The 9,358-nt window shown below is 41.0% G+C and overlaps 1 protein-coding gene across 1 annotated transcript; it reads left to right on the forward strand.

The window, feature by feature from the left end:
• The first annotated feature begins 4,841 nt into the window (after window positions 1–4,841).
• LOC138877645 (uncharacterized) lies at window positions 4,842–5,831 on the forward strand. The gene is made up of 2 exons (XM_070157271.1): window positions 4,842–5,185; window positions 5,333–5,831. Exons 1-2 carry the CDS (start codon window positions 4,842–4,844, stop codon window positions 5,829–5,831), a joined length of 843 nt encoding a protein of 280 aa, XP_070013372.1.
• The last annotated feature ends 3,527 nt before the right edge of the window (window positions 5,832–9,358 follow it).

The following is a 9,358-nucleotide window of genomic DNA, read 5'->3' on the forward strand; positions in this document are numbered from 1 at the left end:
ATGCTCAAACTACAACAACCTACGCGAACGCGTCTGAGGACTCGCAAATGCGATGAACAACATTTCCCCAGCCATCAAACAGCTCTATGTGATCACAATTAACACTACGCGATCTCGAACAAGGAAACCAATGCTCAGCAGAACCAGCAATGCCAAAATGAAGGAAAATGATCCAAATTCGATCCAAAACAAGCCCTAGCCCCTCGGGACCACGTCCGAACATTCCTACAAGTCCCATAACATAAAACAGACCTACTTTATGCCTCAAATAACGCATAACAACATCGGAAAGATGAATCATACCTCAACTCAAACTTAATGAACTTTGATGTTTCAACTTCCAAAACTCGTGCCGAAACATATCAATTCAACCCGGATTGAACCCAAATTTTGGACACAAGCCTCAAATGACATAACGAAGCTATTCCAATTCTCAGAACCAAAATCTAAATTCGATATCATCAAAGTCAACTCTCGTCAAACTTATGAACTTTTCAAACCTTCAGATTTCCAACTTTTGCCAATTAGAACCAAATCCTTTTAGAAATATCCAAATGCAAAATTCGAGCATACGTTCAAGTCCAAAATTACCATCCAGACCTAACAGAACCGTCAAATCTCCAATCCAAGATCAAATACTAAAAAGTCAAACTTAGTCAACTCTTCCAACTTTAAAACTTCAACAATGACATTCATTCTTCCAAACTAATTCTGAATCATTCGGAAACCGAAAGCGACGATACACACATGTTGTAATATATCATACGGAGCTACTCATACCCTCAAACCACCGATGAAGTGCAAATGCTCAAAACGATCTACCAGATTGCTACAAAAAACTTTGAATATATATTGCTAAATCTCCTCGACATCAAGAAAGCTTTAATTTTTTGGTGTTGTGATGAAAATAGTTCAATATTTGCTCTAGATTGCCACTTCGAATCCCTACGTGACATTTTTGAAATTTTTTAATCTCATTATCAGAATTCATTCATATCTCCCCTTCCCTTTATATTCATCTTGTTTAACATATTAATTATTACACAAATGGTTGAAAAAAAACTTATAAGAATAAAGGTATATGAAATGATGGACTATTGCAAGGGATGCATCTTTTTTTTTTGTCTGGTATGAAATTAAAGGTAAAAACTTACCCCCATCGGATGTTTACACCTAATGTAGTTAAGTTAACCATATAAGATAAACTAAGGTCTATTAGGAATTTTATTTAAAATATGTAAATAAAAATTAAAAACGGAAGTAAGTCATAACATAACTTCAGAAAAACTTAAGGTTGTTGTAAACTTCCTCGTTCTTCTTTCTTTTATTCCTAATCTGCTTCAAGTGTTTGGCGAAATTTCAAAGTACTGATTATTTATGATATTCTTCGAGCGTAAAGCATAATTCCGAAACAACAATGTATGTAGTTGGGAATTAGATTAAGAGCCAAGCCATGAAGGTTTCCGTTCTTTTACTAGTATGTTGCTCAATTAGTTTTTTTTAGCAAACATGAAACATATATATTAAAAACTATGAAAAGTTTGTTACATCATGGCCTAATAGTGTTCCACTTAGGACACATTGATTTACTAGGCTTGCTAATCTATTGCAATCATTCATAGATAGGTACTTAACAAAATAATGGTCATTGTCTACATCATACTTAACAAGATTAAAAACAACATTTGGAGGGGATGCAAAAACTTTCTTCTTCCTTCCTAGAATCCTTCCCATCTTGTCCATGGTGTGAGTGACACTGTTGCATTCCCTAAACATGTGCTGGAGGAGGGTCACTGATAACTATGGATTCTAGTCTATTTTATACTCCTTTTTGCTTGAGTTTTGGATTAAAACTGCATACAAGTAATCCTGAAGGCTTACATGTTGTACTTGTTTGCAGTGTTTGGTCAAAAAAGTGACAAAGAAGTCAAAACTAGCTCAAAAAGGAGTGAAACCTGCACAAGTGCCAAGAACAAGTCAAAGCACCGATGCAATAGTAAATCCACTGCGGCTGCAATAGACCCACCATGACCACGGTCCATTTAGTGCGGTCCGCGGTGGCAAAGATCAGAGAAGATGCAATCCTGGAGTTCCAAGCAATGCGGCCTGCGGTAGATTCTTTGTGGTCGCAGTCCATTTGTTGCGGTCTACATAGAAGGGATTCAGAGAGCTAGGATTTTGGAAGTTTCAAGACACCGCGGACCACGGTGCATTTTGTGCGGCAGCGGTAAAGCTATCACGGCCGCGTTCCATTTATTGCGGTCCGCGGTGGCTAAATTCAGAGAACAAATATCTGAAGCTAAAAAACCTCACCGCTGCCGCAGTCCATTTCCCGCGGACCCCGATACCTCCATCAGGGGTAATTTTGTCCAGAAAATTTGGCCTTTGTATAAATACTTCTTTTTCATATTTTTTTAGGGTATCTTATCTATAGCTAAGCACATGAATGCTGTTTTTTTAGCTATTTTGAGTAATTGTGTAGCTAGTTTAACGTTGAATCTTCGAATCTTAACTTGTAATTATATTTTATAGGTTATTCTTCATCTCAATATCTGATTTCTTCCATTATTATGAGTAGCTAGACCCATTAGCTATGGTTGTGTTTCAACCCTAGTGTGAGTATTTGATGAGTCTCTTATTTTAGGGCTTAGATATTTATGGGTGGTTGATATTTGACCTGATTTGTGTTTTCCATGTTGAATTAGTGGTTACAAACACTAATTTGTGCCTTTTTTGACTTGGGCTCTTCTTGAAAAAGAGAGTTTGAGTCTAGGAAAATCAGGCCAACAAGGAATTGGGGCGTATTCAAGAGATTGATAGCCCTAATTAAAGGGTTAAACCTAAAGATAGTAATACCCGACTTGAGCCTATATTGTTTGATAATTTTGGCACCCAATTGGTCTTGAAAAAGTCAATTAGGGCAAAGTCACTCAAGCTACCGAGATGTATAGAGTGAGTAGTTTCGTGCATTGGTTATATCGCGATCCCAATCATAACAACTTTTCCTTAAACTTTAGAACCCGTCAAGTATTCACCTAGGAGTAAGTCACTTCCCTAGTGCCTCTTTAACCATTTAGAAAACCTTGCAAGCATTTATGCTTAGCTTATATTTCCCACATCATTAGTATAAAATTAGAAGTAACAAACAAACAAATATGATTGGAAGTGTAATCAAGAGCACTACACACTGCTAGCTTAGATAGGAATCCAACTCCCAAACATTCTAGCTTCATGTGGATTCGATCCCGACCTTCTCGGGTAAAAGCTGCATCGATCGCTCTCTCCACTTTGTAGTGGTGTAGCGTTGGACCCAATCACTTTTTGGCGCTGTTACCGGGGAGCTAACGATTTTGGCTATCTATCTAAATAGTTTTGTGTATTGTTTTTCTTTCCTTCTGTAATACTATTTTGTGTGTGTCGCCAATTCAGGTACAAAATGGCGGCAAACAATAACAATGACCCTCTTGGAAATGTGATTCCGGGGGAGGAGTTTGATGATAACGGTGAAGATTAGGTGCCTCTAGTACCTCAAGGACAGAGGAGAGGCCACCAGGCCAATGATAATGTTCCAGACCCTCCCCGCCACCTCCAAGAGTGGCTCCTCGAGTGCTTCCAAACCAAGGGTATGATAGTGCAATTGTCCTACCCTAGATCCGGGTAGGCAATTTCCAAATTACAAATGAGATGTTGACTTTGTTGGAGCAGCGAGGGTATTTTACAAGTGCTCCCCATCAGAATGCTTACAAACATCTTAAAGGATTTGTTGATACCTATTGGGGAGCAAGCAAACAAATGTGTCAGAGGATGCACTTCGGTTGAGATTATTCCCTTTTTCACTTAGAGGGAACACTTTGGACTGGCTTGAAAGGCTTCCTAACCATTCCATCACTATTTGGGATGAGTTGGCGGAAATATTCATTGCAAAATTTTTCTCGCCGGGTCACATGGCAACCTTGAGGGATGAAATCTTAGCTTTCAAACAGGAGCCCAACAAACCACTACATGAGATATGGGAGAGATACCTGACTATGGTAAAGGAATGCCCAAATAATGATATGACAGAGGCAACGATACAACAGACATTCTACCGAGGCATTAACACAACAAATCAGTGCATAGTAAACCAACTCGCCGGGGGAAATTTCATGAACACACTATATGATGAGGCTAATGTAATATTGGATGAGATGGATGACACGTCCTCTGCTTGGAAAAGTAGAGCCAATGTGCCATAGGGTGAACCCACGGTCATTCACTTGCACAAATAGCTCCATGATCATTGGTAGGCAATAGCAGAACTGACAACAACAATGAACCAGCTAGCAAAGGCACAATTACAGTAGGTTCAAACTCTACGACAAGTAAATGCTATGGAGGGTGTCAACATGTTAGTGAACAAAAGAAGACAAAGAGGTCAACAGAACCAAGGGAGTTCGGATCAATATGACCAAGATAGTGGTGGGTTCCCAGATGATGGGTATGATGAGCAGAATGAAGAAGTGTAATACATAAACAACTATCAGGGCCAAAGGGGCAATTCTTCTAACCAACAACAACAATGGGGATCCCAAGGCAATTGGGGAAATCAACAACAATAAGGGAATAGTAATTAGGGTAACAACAACCAAAATTCAATTTGGGGAAACCAGAATAATAACCAGAACAATCAAGGTAATTGGAGTAGCAACAACAACAACTAGGGTGGAAACAACAATCAGGGTGGTTGGAATAATGGCAATCAAGGAAATTGGGGAAAAGGCTTTCAAAGGCCCCCGATGTATCAACAACCAAACAATCGACCCCCATTTCTATCCCAAGGTCCTAGTTCATCCAATAATGAAATGGGGAGAATCAAAATGATGTTTGAACAGATGATGAAAAAGAATGCTGACTCTGATGCCCCGTTGGCATCTTACAATACTTCAATCAGAAACTTCGAGGTTCAATTAAGCCAAATCTCACAATCCTTGAATACTTTCCCTAAGGGGGCTCTACCTAGTGATACAGTAGTCAACCCGAAGGATGGGAACAATGTCAGGCATGTAATGGCGGTAACTACAAGAAGTGGACGAGGCGGTAATGTGAATGCCTCCAAACAAAAAGAAATTTTGCGTGATGAAGTTGATTTGCAAGAGGATGATATCCCTTTGGTGGTTGAGAATGTGACTGATGAGAATGTGAATGAGTAAGTGAGGATTGATATCCAAGATAACGAGGTGGAAACTCAGAATGACGTGAACTCGTCTAGGGAACACGTAATAGATATGCCGAAAATGGTTATGCCTAAAGCCTAGGCTCCTTTGCTAAGGCTACCTCCACCTTATCCTCAAAGGCTTGCGAAGCAGAAAAATGAGAACCAGTTTAAGAAGTTTATTGACATGATGAAGAGCTTATCAATTAATTTGCCTTTGGTGGAGGCTCTAGAACAAATGCCGGGGTACGCCAAGTTCATGAAAAACTTGGTGATAAAGAAAAGATCCATGGATTGTGAGACCATCAAGATTACCCACCAAGTTAGTGCAATAGTGCACTCCATGGCTCTGAAGCTAGAAGATCCCGACGCTTTTACCATTGGAAGTGCAAACTTTGCAAAAGCTCTATGTGATTTGGGGGCAAGTATCAACTTGATACCTTACTCCGTTTTCAAGACTTTGGGTATTGGGAAACCGAGGGAGACTACAATGAGGTTGCAAATGGCGAATAGAACTATGAAAAGGCCGCTTGGTATTGTAGATGATGTTCTTGTTCGGGTGGACAAATTCATTTTGCCTACTGATTTTGTGATATTGGTTTGTGAGGTAGATTATAAGGTTCTAATCATATTGGGATAATCTTTCCTTGCAACTGGGAATGCCTTAGTTGATATGGAAGCAGGGGAACTCACCTTCCGGGTGGGTGATGAAAAAGTTGTCTTTAATGTGTGCAAGTCAATGAATCATCCCAACAGTACTAAAGTGTGCTCTTTCGTAGATCTTGTCACAGTAGTAATAGTTGATGATACTAGTGCAATGATCAATATGGAGGACCCTCTAGAGGTGGTATTGTTGAATCTTGATGTAAATGAGGATGAAGGCCGGGTGGATTGTGTTAATGCTTTACATGGAATGGGCTCTTACTCTTATGAGCCTCAGAAACTCTCTTTGGATCTTGAGAATAGGAAGACTCCACCAACAGAGCCCTCAATTGAGGAACCTCCCGTGTTGGGGTTGAAGTCGTTGCCTCCACACCTCAGGTATGAATTCTTAGGCCCTAGTTCAATTTTGCCAGTTATTCTTTCCTCTTGTCTTACTAACATGCAGGTAGATGCAACATCGGCGGTGCTCCAAAAATGAAAGAAGGCAATTGGATGGACTTTAGCTAATATTCGGGGAATAAGCCCGCCTTTTGTATGCACAAGATTATTCTCAAAGATGATGCAAAGCCCTCCATGGAACATTAAAGGAGGTTGAACGAGGCGATACAAGGGGTTATGAAAAAGGAGGTGATCATGTGGTTGGATGCCGGGGTTGTGTACCCCATCTCTGATAGTTCTTGGACTTCGCCGGTGTAATGTGTGCCGAAGAAGGGTGGTATGACCATGGTTACCAATGCGCAAATGAGTTGATTCCTACCAGGACTTCACCGGATGGAGGGTGTTCATGGACTATTGCAAGTTGAATAAAGTGACCCGCAAGGATCACTTTCCATGGCCTTTTCTTGACCAGATGCTAGATAGACTTGCTGGGCATGCCTTCTACTGTTTCTTGGATGGGTATTTTGGGTACAACCAGATTTTTATTGCTCCAGAAAATCAGGAGAAAACCACCTTCACTTGTCCGTATGGTACTCTTGCCTTTTTTAGGATGCCATTTGGGTTGTGTAATGCACCGGCTACATTCCAGCGGTGTATGATGGCCATATTTACCGACATGGTGGAGGACATTTTGGAGGTGTTCATGGATGACTTCAGTGTTGTGGGTGACTCTTTTGATGAATATCTGAAGAATCTTGACAGAGTGTTGGCCCGGTGTGAAGAAACCAATCTTGTGCTTAATTGGGAGAAATGTCACTTTATGGTCGAGGAGGGCATTGTCCTCGGCCATAAGATCTCAAAGCATGTCATAAAGATGGACAAGGCTAAAATTGAAGTGATCTCAAAGCTTCCTCCTCCTACTTCAGTCAAGGGGGTTAGAAGTTTTCTTGGGCATGCGGGGTTCTACCGAAGATTCTTTAAAGACTTTTCTAAGATAGTGAATCACTTGTGCAAGTTATTGGAAAAAGATGCCAAGTTCTTGTTCAAGGAAGAGTGTATGAAAGTTTTTGAACTCCTCAAGTACAAGTTGACCACCACTCCTATTATTATCGCACCCAATTGGAGCTTACCTTTCAAACTCATGTGTGATGCGACTGATGTTGCGGTTGGGGCGGTCTTGGGTAAAAGAGTGAATAAAATGTTTCATCTGGTGTATTGTGCAAGCAAAATAATGAATGATGCTCAAGTGAATTACACGGTGACGGAAAAAGAGTTGTTGGCTATTCTGTTCGCAATGGAGAAATTTAGGCCTTATCTCATGGGTTCCAAGGTGATAGTTCATACTAATGATGTTGCACTCCGATACTTGATGATGAAGAAGGATTCCAAAGCTCGGTTGATGAGATGGGTCTTGTTGCTTCAAGAGTTTGTTTTGGAGATTGTGGAATGGAAAGGGTGTGAAAACCAAGTGCCGGACCACTTGTCCCTCGTAGAGGAGGAGGGGATGCCCCGTGATGGCCTTGAAATTATTGATCCTTTCCCTGATGAGCAGCTGCTCTCCGTATCAGTGAACAACATGCCATGGTTTGCGGATGTTGCCAACTTCCTTGTGACTGGTGTTGTATCGTGTGAGCTCTCTCCTAACCAAAGGAAGAAGCTTAAACGGGGTAGTTTGGACTACTATTGGTATGAGCCTTACTTGTTCAAGATATGCATTGACGGTGTGATCCGAAGATGTGTCCCAGAGGAGGAGCAATTGAGTATTTTAGAGGCTTGTCATTCATCTCCCTACGGTGGTCATCATGGTGGGGTGAGGACAGCTTCAAAGGTTCTTAGTTGTGGTTTTTACTGGACAACATTGTATAAGGATGCAAGTGAACTTGTGAAGAGATGCGACGAATGTCAAAGAGTGGGTGGAATTTCAAAGAAGGATAAGATGCCTCTCACCACTATCCTCGAAGTTGATATCTTTGATATGTGGGGCATTGATTTCATGGGCCCGTTTGTTAGTTTATGTGGCTACACATACATTCTAGTGACAGTTGACTATGTTTCAAAGTGGGTTGAGGCCGTGGCTTTACCCAATAATGAGGCCTGGAGTGTTGTTGCATTTCTCAAGAAGAGTATTTTTACTAGGTTTGGCACTCCTCGAGCAATCATAAGTAAGGGGGGGGGGAGAGGGTAGCCAACAATAGAGCTTTTGACACTTTGCTTGCAAAGTACGGTGTCAATCACAAAGTTTCTATCTCTTATCATCCCCAGTCGAGTGGCCAAGTTGAAGTCTCAAACAGGGAAATTAAGAGTATATTGTCAAAAACGGTCAATGCAAATAGGACCGATTGGTAAAAGAAATTGGATGATGCTCTTTGGGCTTATAAGGCTTCTTACAAGACTCTGATTGGTATGTCTCCGTACCGGTTGGTGTTTGGGAAAGCTTGCCATCTACCGGCCGAGTTGCAGCACAAGGCCATGTGGGCTTTGAGAAAGCTAAACCTTGAATGGGATGTGGCAGCAAATCTTTGTGTGGTGCAGCTTAATGAACTTGATGAATTCTGATTTCATGCCTAGTCTAGTTCGTCCTTGTATAAGGACAAGATGAAGTACCTTCATGACAAGTAAGCTCGTGGCAAGGAGTTCAGGGTGATTTGTTTCTCTTGTTCAATTCTTAGTTACGTATGTTTCCGAGAAAGCTTAAGTCGAAATGGAGTGGACCTTTTGAAGTGGTGCTTGTGACTCCGTTTGGTGCACTTGACTTGTAAAACAAAAATGGAGAGATCTTTAGAGTTAATAGGCACAGAGTCAAGTACTATCTTGGCAAGATTGATGACAGCCACGTGGTGGCAATGCTCCTTCTAAAGTGATTTGATTTTAACATGCGTCATGTCGCGACGTTAAATCAGGCGCTTCTTGGGAGGCAACCTATGTGTCTTTCTTTTTGTTTTTTCTTATTTTCTTCGTAGTGTAGGATTTTCTTTTGGACTAACTGGTTGTGAGATGCGTGTAGGGCTATTTTAATGTAGTGCAGGACCAAATTGGAAAAATATTGCACTCTCTAAAGTTTGGACCGCTGCCGCATTGCATTTTTCGCGGCCGCAATGGCCTTATTGCGGGGGCGAAATTAGATTG

This window comes from Nicotiana sylvestris, chromosome 9, assembly GCF_000393655.2.
Source record: "Nicotiana sylvestris chromosome 9, ASM39365v2, whole genome shotgun sequence".
Taxonomy (NCBI): domain Eukaryota; kingdom Viridiplantae; phylum Streptophyta; class Magnoliopsida; order Solanales; family Solanaceae; genus Nicotiana; species Nicotiana sylvestris.

Excerpts from the sequence above, each read along its gene's own strand:
- LOC138877645 (XM_070157271.1), top strand. The coding sequence starts at position 4,842 with ATGGGGAGAATCAAAATGATGTTTGAACAGATGATGAAAAAGAATGCT. Across the intron at positions 5,186-5,332 it reads ACTGATGAGAATGTGAATGA|GCTTGCGAAGCAGAAAAATG; the intron begins GTAAGTGAGGAT and ends TTATCCTCAAAG.